Genomic DNA, 15,276 nt, shown 5'->3' with positions numbered 1-15,276 from the left:
GCAGCCGCTTCCTGTTGTTATCTCACCGCAAAAGCATTTAATTAATTTCTAATGGAACATTAAGTAATCCGGGAGGAAGCGGTTGCGGTGTGGCTGCAGATAAAGGGCAGCTGTTTGTCTTCATGTGCCAGGGAGGCTCTGCCTGCAGCACAGGCAGGACCAGGCAGCTGTGGGAGGGACTCACCTGCATCCAGCTCCTGCCTGCCTCTTGTTCTACCAACGTGGAGTTTTTGGGGTTTGCAGCCAGCTTTTTAACCCTGCCCAGTGACCTGTTGGGAACAGGCTGCCCCAGTTCAGCAAAGCCCTTAAACAAACCTGAACCTTTATGTTCAGGAGGAATCTGCTGTTGCCCTGCAAAGCCCTCAAGTATGTGCTGAAGTACCTCTGAAATCAGTGAGGCTCTTTTTGGTTTTAAACTCCAGCTGGAGCTTATGGGCTTTGGTGCTTCAGGGATGTGAGCAGCAAAAATCACAAATTTCTGCAGCCATTTGTGTTAGCTGTGGATATGAAAAGAGGCTGAAACTGCACCCCTTTAGAGAGGATGCAGTTAGAACAGGTTACCCAGAGAAGCTGTGGATGCCCCCTCCCTGGAAGTGTTCCAGGCCAGCTTGGATGGGGCTTGGAGCAACCTGGGATAGTGGAATGTGTCCCATGGCAGCAGGGTTGGAACTGGGTGGGCTTTGAGGTCCCTTCCAACCCAAACCATTCCATGATGCTATGAAATATACGTGGAGTTTACAGTGGCTTAAGGGTCTTCCAAGCTTCAAAGCTCTCTTGCAGCAGTGGTGGGTTCCCAGGGAAGATGTGTACTGGACCAAGCAAGGATCCTCATGTATAACATGTAAAATAATCACCAGCCATTGGGGTTGAGCACAGTGACAGGACAAATCTTGGGGTGCAGGGTTGGAGCCACAGGGTGGTTGGGCACTGGAACAGGCTCCCCCAGGGCAGTGGTGACAGCCCCAAGCCTGACAGAGCTGCAGAAGCATTTGGACAATGCTCTCAGGCACAAGGTGGGATTCTTGGGTCTGTCCTGTGCAGGGCCAGGAGCTGGACTTGCAGATCCTTGTCAGTCCCTTCCTACTCAGGATATTCCCTGGTTCTGTGGGTGTGTGGTGCTCAGTTTGTAGGCATCAGGGCATGGCTGAGCAGAACATGCTCCCTGCTGCTGCAGACTCTGGCTTTCCCATGCTCCTGACCTGCAGCTGTTGCACAGACACACGTATGGGAAAGAAAACGCCTGCACAGAGGGTTTCTTTACCCCCCTAAACTTTTATCATTTCGCTCTAAACTGGACACCATATGTAACATTTGGGTTTGGTCCAATCTAGGGCGAAACCAGAAAGTTTCTAAAGCTCTGGAAAACCCTGAATTCCCCCCAGTCCTGCAGCTGTGAAGCAGAAATTGCTGCCTCTGTCAATCCCACCACTAGTAATGAACTGCTGGAGCACAGGGCTCCCAAAACTGCATTTTCCCAGACTAAACCTGCCAGGAATGCTTGCCCCATGACCCAGCATCAGCATTTCCAGGGACCCCAGCCCTTGCTCAGACACCCCTGGAAAGGCATCAAGCCTGTGGTCACCGAGGCTTTGTGAGAAAGCTTCCCCTGACATAGTAGTGGTAGAAACCCATAAGCACTTGAATTTGAAGCTCATCAGGGGCTTGAGCCTTGTGTAAACAAAGGCAGCGCCAGACGTGGTGATTTATTTTTATTTCTCTATATTTGGGCTGTCTCCCTTTGTGAAAGCCTCACTGCTCCTCAGAAGGATGCTTTGCCTGGTGTTCACCCAACCGTGGTACCCTGAATAACTCTGCTGTGTGCACTGGGACAATGATCCCATCTACTCCTGGACCTGGAGAGAAATCTATGCCCAGCAAGGCACTCTCCTGAGCCATCCTTTCACTTGGAGCGGGCTGGAGGCTGCTGAGCTTGCTAAACCTGCACAGTCCCCTTGATGAAAAATACAGAAAAGCACTTTGCTTTGAACAAGCAGCTGCAGCCACTTTGAGATAGTCCTAGCAAAGAGGCTGTCAGCCTGATTTTCTGCTTGAGACACGCTGATCTCCAAAAAGGAGGCAATGTGGGCAAGGTTGGGGTCTTTTCAGTGGGAATACCGTGGTCAAGTTGGTCAGAGAGCTGTAGATTTTGCTGGGAAAAGCTGAAAATTAACATCCTGCTATTTCCAACAGCATGACTGAGCTGGAGAAAGAAATAAACACTCTGAGAAGCGGCCTGAGAGCAGTGGAGACTGTAAGTATTATTTAAATCAAATATAGTCCAGCCTGGCTCTGAGCAGCACTGCATCCCTCCTTGGGGAGGCAGGCCAGGGAGCTCCCAGTGAAGCTGCTTTTATCTCACATCCTGGAGATCTGTTTGCCTTTCCTTCCTGCCCTGCACGTGTGCCTGTCTTCTCAGGGCTGTTTTGGCACTGAAGTTACCCTGTGTGATTAGGCACACTCATGGTTTATGTCTAATACATCAAGGGAGGCTGAGTAAGCCTAGTGATGATGCCCAAGGAGGACCTGTGATGTGCAGAGGAGTCTCCCCTTGGCTGTAAAAACACTGAGGGTTGGGGAGCACTTCTGCAGCACAGCTGGAGTGGTGATGAAATGGTGGAGGTATCCCAAAGGACTCACTGTCTTGCTGAATTATCCTGCTTCCATAATATTTCCTGCAGGATTTGGCTTAAAAACTTACTCCAGGCAGTGTAATCCAGGGTGAGCAGCAGTGGTGGTGCCAGCAGAACCCCTGGCACTGATTCAGACACTACCAGAGGCCAGTGGTATTTGTGTCTCTCATCAGCCAGGGCCTGACCAGATTTATGTTTTTTTCCCCCCAAAGGAGTTGGACTTCCAGAAGTCTCAGGTTCAGCAGGCAGGTGACAAGTTTGTGTCTGTGGTCAGCCAGTTCATCACACTGGCCAGCTTCAGCTTCTCAGATGTCGAAGATCTCCTGATGGAAGCAAAAGAGCTGGTAAGGCCACCAATGTCCCTGAGATCTGAGCAGCTTTTCAGCCTCACCTCCTTCTCCCTGGCTGTACCCATTGTCCAGCTGGCATTGTCCTTCTGACCCATGCTTGGGCATTATCATGGAACCTCCCTGAGGCCATGGCTAGCCAGGCCACCCCTGTGGCCTGCTGATGGTAACCTGGCAGAGATATTCTCTGCAGTGAGTCAGGACTGGTGACAAATGCTCTGCAAACTGTATCATCTTCTGCTGACTTGGCTGGGTCTGGAGGAGAAGGTCTGGTTGTGGTCCCCAGCATCTGTGGAAGTCCACTCTGAAGCAATTTTCCATGGTTGTTGGAAGGGATGGGCTATGTGGAGTGCTCCAGCTCTTTGCTTTTTAAACACATGTCCAGATTGAAGTTGTGTTCCTGTTTTCTCTTAGGAAACCAGAAACATCCCTGTTTTATAAACTTTATATCACATGAGGAGAGCATTTTCAGCCTTCCCTCCCCCACCAGAATCTCACGTAACATGGCAGAGAATTGTAATATCTTGATTAAAATCAGCAAGATTAACCTCAATTATATTGACTTATATAGTGGCACTTCTCAGATTCCTCCTTGCATCTTGAAGTGTTAAGTCTCTTAAGTAAACAAAGAAATAAAAATGCATTAAATGTCTTTTGAAGAGCCAGGGGCACCCCTGCAAATAAAACTAAATCATACAGGCAGGCTTTAAAAATGTTCCTCTTGGTCTACCCTGCAATATCAAAGCAACTAATAAATCTGTTGGTGCTTTGATTTTGTTTTTCTTTTCTTTTAAGCGTGCTTATCTCCAGAATGTGCCTTCACAGTTTTAACAAACTTGCTCTGCACAAAGAGTCTCCTTCAGAGTGGAAGTGAGAACAAAGAGTGTCAGTCCCAAGGACAACTCGGGGGCTGCTTGGGGACTGGGACATGTTGGCAGATTGTGGATGTCCTGTCCTGACCTCTGCTACGGCCTCATTCGACTCCCTCACATTCATGGTGTGCAAACAGCACAAGAGGCAGGAAAACTCCCTGTTTCCCTGCCCAGGGCTGTGCCTGAGCCTGGGCAGAAATCTCTTTTAGAAGTTTCACCAACACATTTGGTTTCAATAGCAGAGCATGTGGCAGTGATAAATAATACCCCAAAAATACTTCAAAGAAAAACTTAAAAGTGCAAGTTTCCCTTCCCCTGCCGTGTTTACTATTAGTTTTATGTCTTCAGTCCCACAATATTTTGCTTCCTTGTTTTTATTGCTGCTTAGTTAATAAAGTGGAGCTGAGGAAGGGGAGGCTCAGCAGAGCCAGAGGCAAGATGGGGAGAGTGGGCTTGATAGTGATACAGGTCTTGCAGGGCAACAGGTAACATATCAGGTGATTTATTTCAGTTTTAGATCAAGGCTTGATGAGGCAAAGCCCTGCTGTGTGCTATGGCTGCTGGAAGTGTTTCACTCTGCTCCATCAGGTTGAAAGTTTCACCAGTCCAGTGGATTTATCCAAAACTGATGCACTCCTGTCTTCTCTCTTCCAGTTTTCCAAGGCTGTGAAGCACTTTGGAGAAGACACAGACAAAATGCAGCCTGACGAATTCTTTGGCATCTTTGACCAATTCCTTCAAGCTGTGACCGAGGCCAAGCAGGAGAACGAGAACATGAGGAAGAGGAAGGAGGAGGAGGAGCGCCGGGCACGCATGGAAGCACAGGTGAGCAGATACCAGCAAGTCTGGCAGCACCACCAGGGCATTTGGGAGTGGCAGCTGTGTCATGATGTCCCCATGGTGGTCAGTGTGGCATGGGCAGCACTGAAGACTAGAAAGGGAACTTCTGTGGTCTTAGACCCAATGGCTTTTTCACTTTTGATTACTTGGTTAATGACCTTGGTTTGGGGAGGTCTTGCAGCTGAAATGTGCAGCAGAGCTGGTGCTGTCTGTTGGCTGCTGTAACCCATGAGCAGCAGCCACAGGGCTGTGACCCTCACCCAATGGGTTTTATCACAGAACCTCAGAATCATAGAATGGTTTGGACTGGAAGTGACCTAGTTCTAGTTCCAACCCCCTCACTGTGGGCTTGGACACCTTCCACTAGACAAGATTGCTCCAAGCCCTGTCCAACCTGGCCTTGGAGCACTTCCAGAGATGTGGTCTTTCAGTAACCCTTACCAGTTCTCATGTGCTAAGCACTGGGGTGGGAAACAACCCCTGTTCCATGAGTTTGGGGATCACCATGCATGTGTTGGGCACAACCACCTGTGTGAGACTGAGATGCCTTCTTTCCCCCGGCACCGCGACGTGCAGCTGAAGGAGCAGCGGGAGCGGGAGCGCAAGGCGAGGAAGGCGAAGGAGAGCGGGGAGGAGAGCGGCGAGTTCGACGACCTGGTGTCGGCCCTGCGCTCGGGCGAGGTGTTCGACAAGGACCTCACCAAGCTGAAGCGCAACCGCAAGCGCATCACCAACCAGCTGGCCGAGAGCGGCCGCGAGAGGCCCGTCACCAAGCTCAACTTCTGAGAAACAAACCGACAGCAAAGCCCAGCAAAAGACATGTGGGTCAGTCTTTCTGAAGTGGCTGTGGTTTTTTGGTTTTTTTTTTTGTTTCCATGACACTGCCTTGCGATTCCAAGCGGAACAGTGGCACGCTCTCTGTCCCTGCGGGCGAGTGTGTGTGTGTAGATACTGTGTATATAGTCGGGTCGGGGGGGTGTGGAGGGAGGTGCGTGGGCAGCTCAGTGCCAGCAATGCCTCCTCCCCACTCCGAAAAGTAGTTCTCCCCATGCACAAGCACAATGCCGCGTCCGTGGAGCAAGAGAGGACCCAACCCCAAGCCGCCGGTTGTCCCCACGGTCCCAAAGCCAACGGGGAAGCTGCCTCCTGCTGCTCTCCTGCTCAGAACCCTCCCCAGGGCCATTTGCAGGGGACGCCTTGCACACAAGCCGAGCGGTTTAAAGAAGAAAAGAAAAAAAAAAAAAGCAAAGTTGACTGAACTTTAATCCATTGTTTGTTTGTTTGTTTTCTCTCATTGTTGTGATTATTTTGAGAAACTCACAGATCTGTGCGTTCGCGCTGGTTCCCGAGCTCGGCGCCGCGGGTGCCCCCGGCGATGCTCTTCCCGTCATCCTTGGGAAATGCTCTTTTTCCTCCTGCTGCCACCTTGCTAAAGGACAAACTTTACCCCAAAGTGCTTCTCGCTGTAACGCCACACTGATGTATTTATACTTTTGCAGCGTTTTCTGGCCCAAGACGGTGGGAAAGGTTCGGTTCTCGGAGGAGACGAAGAGCATAAACTTTTGCGTTGTAACTTTTGTTCTTGCTTTCTGTTCAATGGGACAAACTGTATCCTCTGTCAAGGTGGGTCAGGACCAAAGGTCTCTGAAATACAAAGGGTTGGGGTAAAACCCAGCAGCTTTCACCTGCCTTCTTTTCCTTTTTCTTTCTCGGACACACAGAAGCAGCAATGCCAAGAAACACCCGTCTCTTAGCCAGGTCCTTTTTTGACTGGTTTGCTGTTCATTGTCATTGCAAATTTGTAAGCAGAACTACCTGTCAAATGTCAGTCCAAAAAAAAAGAAAAGACAAAAAAAAACCAATAATAAAAGTAATTCAGAGCTCTCAGGGAGTAATAATTTAAGGGTTTAGAAAATTAAGAATTGGAGAATAAAAAATAACCACCATTAACATATTAACATTTCTATTCTTAAATTATGCTGAGTATATAGAGGACTGTTACTTTTTACTTTTATTTATTTGTGGTATATTTTATAAGAAAGCAAAACAAAACCTTTTTATACCACCAATACTTTTGTGATCTTTTTTTTGTTTGTTTGTTCCTTTTCCTGTGGAGAGATGAGTTTGTCCCTGTTGCACTAGATATTAACACTATTTGAAATAAGGTTGGTTGTTCTTTTTTTTTTTTTTGTCAGATAATCGGTATTACTGGTGGGTATGGGATGTCAGTTAACTATATGTACTGTATAGCAAAAGTGCTGTTTAAACTAATTTGTATAAAAAAAATATGGTTCTAAGCACCTGAAGGCCACGGGGTCTGTGTGCTGAGTGAAAGCTGTGAAATCTCTCTCGAAGCAGAGTTGTCAAGAGCTGTGGTTTTACCATTTTGTTCTTTTCTTCATTGCAACGTTTAACGCACTGTAGATTTAAAAAAAAAAAAAGAAAAAAAAGAAAAAAAAACTTTCTGAGTAGCATTTAAAGCAGTAATAAATAAAGCAGGTAAGTGCAAAAATAAGGTCCAGCACCTCATAGCCAAGCAGCTGCAAAACCTGCAGATTATGTTCAAAGGTGGAGTTAAGCACTTTGCTTTAAGAAGGAGGGGGAAATAAAGACAAAAGGTAATGATAATACTATTCCTTAACTAAAGTGCCTCTATTTATATTTTTTATTTATGGCTGAAAAAAATGGGGCTGATACAATTGAGGGAATGGACTATGGGGGGAATTGAAAATATATAAAATAAGAAGGAAAAAAAAAAAGGTTAAAAAGAAAAAGTTTGGCTTCTGATGGTTTAAGGAATGGTTGGTCACACGTGTTTAATCGGGCAGGTGGTGGGGTCAGAAAGGGCAATCTCCTCCCGGGGTCCCTGGGTGCCAGCACCCACCCCGGCTCCTGCCTCTGCAACCCCAGTGCCACATCAGGACCTTTCCTGACAGATTTCCTCTTGCCCTTCCAAACCTCTTGGGTTGTTTGTTTTTTTAAATTGTTTTACAACAGCCTGATTATCAGGCTGACTTTGCCATTTCTTTGTTTTCTTTCAAAAAAATAGAAAAAAGAAAAAAATATTATATCTCTATAAATAAATACAAAGGCTGTGTGCAGGTAATTCCATGTGCCATTGTCGAAAACTACTTTTAGATTGGTGCTGGTGTAAGTAGCCACTCTTTTCTCTTGGGTGTGTATTTTAAAGATGATTTTTTTTTTAATAATGCCAAAAACAAAACAACAAAAAAAATCCATAATAATTTGTAAACGAAAGTTTATGTCTTGGACCTTATTAGCTTCGTAGTGACTAAGGTAGTCTGTTAGGTGCAAGGATGTTAGTAGTTCTAGCTAGTGGGAAATGCTGTGTAATGTTATGAGACTGTACATTTTCTAAGATGGCAATATGCAATAAAGCAAAACGATTTCAGTGAGTGTACACGGCAGAGGCGTGAGTTATTTTTAGGGGAAAAAATGGGATCATTAGGAATTGAGGCAGGTGTTGAAAAAGAGGCTCTCTGAGGGTTGCTGGTTTTTGGGTGTGTTTGCAGGCATTTCTCGGGTCAGGTGATAGATAACCCCTTCAGCCTTTCCCTGAGTGCTGGGTTTTAGGAGGCTGGGGTTTTTCCACCCTGCTGGGTTTAAGGCAGTTGGGTTTTTCCACCCTCCAAGATTGCAGCATCCTTATTGTCACCCACACGTGGGTTCTGAAATGCCTCCCAGTTGGTGAACCTGTTCAGTTCTCCTTGTTTTGTTGTTGCTGATGCCTGTTTCCACCTTGGTGGGAACTTTTCCAAAAGCCCACTGGGGCTTTTCCAGGATCCTGCATTGAGGCAGCAGCCAGTTTTGTATCATGGGATTGGATTCTGTCCCTTTTTCCAGGAGAAGTGCTGGCTGGGCTGGCCATTGTGCCTCTAGCTAGCCTATCTAGTGATGTTTCCTTGGCAGCAGCCCAAACCCCTCCTGGCTTATTCCTGCTCACCTTTTCCTTTCCCACACAGCTTTCCATCCAGGCTGTGTTACTTTCTTTTCCCAATGCTCTTGAGTGATTTTTGCAGCACTCAGAGACACCCCCAGACCCCACTGCCTGTTCCAGTGGGAGCAGCTGCATTGTGCTCTGACCCATGGGCTTCCCATTTTGGGTTGGGGCTGGCAGGGAGCACAGATTCCATCACCACCCCTGGCAGCCGTGGGCTGGTGATGCCATGGGAAAGCAGCCCAGGGCTGGGTGGTGATAGGACCCAAGGAAAACAGGAATAGCTTCAGCTTCTCTTCCCATCATAAATCTCCGTGTCCCCAGCGTAGGGCTGGTTGGGGTTTGTCCATAAATAGATGTGAGCAAGCTGGCCAAACCCCACAAACATGAGGACCTGAAATTCCAGTTTGTGGCAGATTGCAGGTTTCCTGGGCCACGCCATTGTGTGACACAGGATGGTCCCCAGGATGGGGGCAGGGTGGCTGTGGGAGATGTGAGCAAGGTCAGGACACAGCTTTTTATTCAACCAAGATACTTGATGGAAAAAGATATCCTAGTAACTTACAAGCTTCTTTGACTTCAAACCCTTCCACATGGCTGGATTAGCAGCATCTATTGTTTAAGAATACAAATTTCAGATACAACGTTTGTCATCCCAGGGGAAAGGGGACCAGGATGGGCACTGTGCTGGACTGGCACACCTGCGCTGTGTGAGCCCATGTCCACTGATGTCCTGGCTGGCTGGGCTTCCACCTGAAAAAAAGGCTCCTGTTCCCCAAATCCTGGCTGTTCCCTCCTCTTACAACCATGAGCCAGCACACCCTTGTGTGCTGGATGGTCCAAACCTGCCCAGACCCGCTGGTGCCAGGGAGCTCCTGGAGGAATTGTCCCATGGGGCCACCCGGGTTGGTGGCACCCAACCTGCTGAGCCAGCCCTGGCTCCAGCCCGGCAGCTTTCCGTGCTGCCCACGGCTGGGGCGGCAGGAGTGCCAGGTGTCACCTCCCGCACTCAGCCTCTTATCCCTGGCATCGCCCCCAGCTGGGAAAAGGTGACTCAAGGGCTTGTGGCAATGCCTGCTGCAGGCACGGCAGCAATGCAGCATTGCATGCAAAGCTCAGCTCAGCAAGCAGGGCAGGCACGGCCAGATGGGGAGACACACCCGGCTCCATCCCGCTGGCAGCCGCTCTGTGCCGCTGCCAGGAGCTGCTGGACTTCTGGACCATTTATTTAATCCCAAAAAAGGGGACCGTGGGCCCAATGGAGCTGTCAGACTTTGATATCCCTGCTGGAGGCCCTTGGGAAAGGGTAAGCAAAGCAGGGATGTTGCCAATTCTGCTCCCACCTCTGCTGGGGGACCTGTCCCCACTGTCACTGCCCGTGTGTCACACCTCAAGCAGATGCTCTGGGGTAAAATTGCACTTTGCCATCTTCACTATGACACAGCCTGATCAAATCTGCAGGGCTGTCACTGCTGGACTGCCACAGGAACAGGCACAAGTCTGATGAGGAGCAACTGGGAGAGCTGGGGGGGGGTTCAGCCTGGAGAAATTGAGGCTCGGGGGTGACCTTCTCACTCTCTACAACTCCCTGACAGGAGGGTGGAGCTGGTGGGAGTTATCTCTTCTCCCAGGTAACAAGAACAGGACAAGAGAAAGCCTCAAGTTATGCCAGGGCAGGTTTAGATTGGCTATTAGAGAAAAGTTCTTCGTCCAAAGAGTTACCAAACATTAGAACATGCTGCTCAGGGCAGTGGTGGAGTCACAGTCCCTGGAGGTATCTAAAAGCCATGTAGATATTGCACTTGGGGGCATGGTTACTGGTGAGATTGGCAGTGCTGGGGGAATGGTTGGATTCAATGATCTTAGAAATCTTTTTCAATCTAAATGATTCCGTGATTCCAAATAATTCTGTGATTCCAAATAATTCTATGATTCTGTGGTTCTCAACTCCCATAAAAGCTGGTTATTTTATCAGCCTGTGCCTTGGGTGAAAACATTCTTCAAGCTTTGCTTCTGGGGGAGACAGGAAAAGCCAAGAGGACATAAAGGTGATGGAAGCAGGAGGGAGGGGATGAGCCCCATCTCCACTCCATCTCCTGCAGCAAATCCTGCAGACATCTCTCCTGTGAGCTCTCTCCCTGGCATTGTTCAGGGTCCTCCAACAGATGCACATGAAAAGGAGAGGTCTCCATTTGAACCAGGAGTGCTCTGACCTGAAACTTCTGAGCATTTTGTGCCATTTTTAGCCTTAAACCAGGCTTGCTGAGAGTGTGCAGGTAAGCCAGGGAGAAATCCCGTGCTGCCGGGCCCCACAGGAGGCTCAGCAAAGGCAGAGCAAAGTGCCATCTGCTGGCACTTTCCACCTTCAGCATTTCAGAGCTGTCAAGAACAAAATCAATTCCGCTTCTTGTTTTCCACTGTGAACTCTACTGTGGTCTGAAAAGTTCTCGTGCTAAATTTTCTATGGAAGTTTTCCCCAGCATGGTTTAGGAGGGTTAATTTTCCTTCTCTCCATTTTAATTCCAGTCAAACAGCTGAAGGTCACAGCCTGTGTCTTCTCTGTGACTTCTGGCAATGCCCGACCTTCAGGTGGATGCACAGGGTGCGCATGTGCAGGCACCAAAAATGCACGTGTGTAAGATAAAGTAACTCAGAACAGTTTCATGGGTCACCTGAACTTACTTCCATGGCTTTTGACATTACCACAGAATGCCCCACTCCACTACAGTGTCCCCAGGGCTCGCCCCAGTGCCAGGGTTTGTGCTGGGAGCCTGTTCCTACCCAGCTTTCCTTATACTTTGTATGCACTCTGTTTTGTCACACTGCAAAGAGCTTGAAATCAAGCTGGAATTTCCCAGTTCTCAGAGCAATTCTGTGAAGGTAAGTCACTGGAATTGCCATTTTTCCATTCCTTTCTTTACTGGCCCATATTCCAGTATTTGCTCATGTGCTCTCAGCTCGGGGGTGGCTCTGCAGGAGGGGCAGGATGAACTCACTTTGGTTTTGGGCAGCAGCAAGCAGAGCTGCTCTAAACCAGGATTATCCTGGGCACCAGCACAGCAAGTCTGCAGGACACAGCTTTGTTCCTACTGCCTAACCCACAACTTTGGCCTGCCAGGACACTGCTGTAAGCTGGGCTGGGACAGTGCCCCTGGCTTTACCTGGGCTTTGGGTGCTGAGGGGTGCCAGCAGCTTTTCCATCTGCTTGAATTTGTGCCTGTGTGCTTTGACATGGCTTTACTTTGCCAGGCTCTGTGCAGAGCATCCCCTGGGCTTGAGAAAAAGTTTAAAAGTCCCAGTTTTGTGCTTCACCCAGCTCCTGATCATTGCCTAAAACCCTTTTTGCTGTGAAATCAGTGAGAAGCACTCAGGCAAGGCCTGGTTTCTATGGCAAATCTTTCCAATTTAATAGCAGGAGGCAATCACCATTTGAGTTACATTTTCTGTAAAGACTCCACAATTCAGATGCGGTATTCAGAACTTGACATGACCCCAGGGATGCTATATTACCAAATGTTCTGTAAAATGCACCAGACTGAGCACAGAAGCCACAGGCATACATCAGGCACAAGTGCTGCAGCACATTAGATTCCACTGGAAAAAATAAGTGACCTGGTTACTCAGAGCATTTTTTTATCCCTGATGCTGAGATTAGTTCAGAGTATGTTGCTAAATCAGGTAAGCAAATTACATTTATGGGGTCATGAGGGAATTGCTGGGAGGGCGAGATGAATTTCAGAGAAATTTATTTTGCTGGTTTTGTCCACATCTACCCTGAGGGTAGATGAGCCTGGGGGGGGTCTGTTAATTTGTAGGGCCCATCCAGAGTGGTTTTGAAGTACCAGCATCCTCCCAGCTGGTCTCTGATGGGAGTGAGGGGGGCTGGGCTGGCCTGGTGTTTTCCATAATCTCACATAGGAGCTAGCCTGGTGTCCATGTGCAGCCCCAACATGGAGACAATTTTCTCCTGCTCTGAGTGTGAATCCCTCAGTGAATGTCTCTGGCCAAGCCCCCAAGCACTACCCAAAGTGTTTAAGCCTCTGCATCAGAGCTGCTGGCAGAAGGAGGAGGAGATACGCCTGCTGCCTTCAGCCAGAGTAGCTCTGGCCCCTGGGAGAAACATGGATGTTCCTCCAGCTGTGGAAGGCTGATCAGCACAATTTCACTCCCAATCTCCATCCCAAGAAACTGAGGAATATAATTTTCCTAAGTGATTTTCCCAAAGTCATCATAGCTGCATCTTTCCACTTTTCTTTATGGTGGCAAGGAGAAGAGGTGTCCCCATGTCTGAAGGCAAAGCAAATGTGTGGATTACTGTGGTTTGCAAACACCTTTAACTCTTCAGTGCACACAATAAAAGGCCCCTGAGGAAAGGCACAATCCTTTGGTCTAAACAAAGCTTTTTAAAAAACTTAGTTATCTTTATGATTACATTTTGATGTTCCCTTAGCTTATAACTGACTATGCAAGAGATAAGATTAGAAATAAAGGTGAGAATAATGGATGTTTAAAATTAAGGATCCCAAGTACTCAGAAATTGCTCCCTGGCTGGTTTTGTGGTTTTCTGGCAGTGCTTACCTTTGTGAAACCAGCTGAACCTGGAGGAGCTCAGTGCCAGTCAAGAAATAACACAAATAACAAGCAGTTCCTCTCAGCGTGAATTTACTTTCTCTGCTGAATCACAGCTGGATCCTACTCATCTCTTATGATCTCCAGTGAGCCTGTGGGCACATTGGTGTGCTCTGGCACCCAGTACAAACAGCCCCAGCACACAGCCCCCCTTGTTAAATTTCCTTCTGTCACAGCCTCCCGGGGTCTCCATGGCTGAGCTCATCCATGGCTCCCCAGACAGATTAGTGCAGGTCTCGCCGTTGTGCCCTGGGGTTTCTGCTACTCTCACTTTGTGTGTGCAGAGGACTCATCCATTTCATGCCACTGAGAGGGATTCACAGTCTGTCTCTCCCCATGTCACTTGTCCTCCTGCTTCTTGCAGCGGTGATTTCCTGGGAAAAAAAAAATACCGGGAAATGCTGAGCTGCTGCCCAAGCACTTTGGCTGTGGTGATGTGGATGCTTCAGCACTGCATGGCACTGAAAACTCATCACTCCTCTGCAAACTGGGGACAGCAGGAGGGCTGGCCATGCTTATAGGAGGGAGGGTTGTCCTTGTCCTCCCACATTCAGCCCAGTGAAGCCACTGGGACTCACGCCACTGGTCACCCCAAGGCTTACAGCAGCAAAGCATCACTGTGCAGCTGGGCATGAGGTCCCCCAAGACTGGATTTTGTTGTGGGTTATTCCTCCTGGAGGACTTGGGATCTTTTCTTTCTAGCACTTACCTTGTGGCTCTGTAATGCTTTACAAGCAGATCTAGATGTGCACCCATTTATTATTAATAGTCAGAGTCATCATGTGAAAATACAAAAGCATCCAGAGTGCAGAGGCAGCTGTGCTGCTGAGCAAAGCATGCTGCCAGCACTGGGACTGACCTCACCAGCCCTCCAGACTGCAGCTTTGCAGCCCTGGCCTGCATGCACAGAATGCCACTTTTCTGATGTGCTTTCCAAATGATTCATTTCAGCCTGTACAACAAACTTCCCAAAGATTCAGCACGTGCTGAATCTGTCAAATTAGAGGCCTGCATGCACAAAATGCCACTTTTCTGATGTGCTTTCCAAATTATTCATTTCAGACTGTACAACAAACTTCCCAAAGAGCAGCACGTGCTGAATCTGTCAAATTAGGTTTTGGAGAGGTGCTCTTTGGGCATCAGTCACAACCCCTACCCTGAGTGCTCCTATCTGGGAAGCAGCAGTTCTGAGGGCTGATCTCATTAACAGAAAGGCTTTTCTCAGGATCAGTGCTGGGACAGCTCTGCTGGCTGCTGAGGTCTCTGCTGGCATCTGCTGGATACAGGAATTAACACCAGTGCTGCAAGAGAGGCAGCAATGGGGTGTTTCATACTCCTGAGCTCTCCCCGTTCTGGTGATTGATGGCAGCTATTACAGCCCATCTGGCTGTCACTTGTAAATACTGCTAATTGGACTGCTAATTGTTCACAGTTCCTAAGTTATGCACACAGCATTTGCTTTGAACGGAGGCTTCATCCACAGATTAGGAAGGGAGTGGAAAATAACTACTTGAATGAATCTGATGATTAAATCAGCAGGAAAACTACCACTGCATGCAGTTGGAGCAGTATGTTCTGAAATGCTTGTCATTCATCAAGACTTAATGTTTTCCTTCTAAGATATAATGCATTAGTTCAGTCAGTGGCATGTTATCATTGCCAAATAGTAAGGTACTCTTAAACTGAGGGTTCAAATATGCTGGAAAGTCAACAAGAGACTAAAGAGCTCAAAGACTAATTTTTAATTTGCCTCTGACTGCAGTTGTCTCTGGTATCCAGGGCTGAACTGGCCTTCTAATCACTTGAACTCCTCTTTCTCCTATGTTGAATATCCTGCACAGAATAATCCACAGAATAATAGTTTTTGGTTCGCTAAAATATGTCCCAATATCGTTAAGCAAATAAGATTTGTGCAATTTGCTTTGTCCAGGCTCATCTCAAGGGAGGAAAAAGGAAAGAAGCTGGAGGGTTGGAGCCTCAGAGCCAGTTTCGTAGTGTTT

The 15,276-nt window shown here is 48.0% G+C and overlaps 1 protein-coding gene across 2 annotated transcripts in view; it reads left to right on the top strand.

Annotated features, from left to right (window-relative positions):
* DAAM1 (dishevelled associated activator of morphogenesis 1) overlaps nucleotides 1-8,105 on the top strand; it is a 92,487-nt gene extending 84,382 nt beyond the window's left edge. Inside the window, exons 24-27 of one of the 2 annotated variants that reach the window (XM_039733041.1) lie at nucleotides 2,191-2,251; nucleotides 2,843-2,974; nucleotides 4,504-4,674; nucleotides 5,266-8,105. In XM_039733041.1, the coding sequence (XP_039588975.1) occupies nucleotides 2,191-2,251; nucleotides 2,843-2,974; nucleotides 4,504-4,674; nucleotides 5,266-5,475 (574 nt within the window). In that variant the 3' untranslated portion in view covers nucleotides 5,476-8,105. The remainder of the gene's footprint in view (nucleotides 1-2,190; nucleotides 2,252-2,842; nucleotides 2,975-4,503; nucleotides 4,675-5,265) is intronic. The other variant, XM_039733042.1, reaches the window with a different exon arrangement.
* The last annotated feature ends 7,171 nt before the right edge of the window (nucleotides 8,106-15,276 follow it).

This window comes from Passer montanus, unplaced genomic scaffold (assembly GCF_014805655.1).
Source record: "Passer montanus isolate IOZ18808 unplaced genomic scaffold, ASM1480565v1 scaffold82, whole genome shotgun sequence".
Classification (NCBI taxonomy): Eukaryota; Metazoa; Chordata; class Aves; order Passeriformes; family Passeridae; genus Passer; species Passer montanus.
The sequence above is the reverse complement of the archived record's forward strand: the minus strand, read 5'-3'. Positions and strand labels throughout refer to the sequence as shown.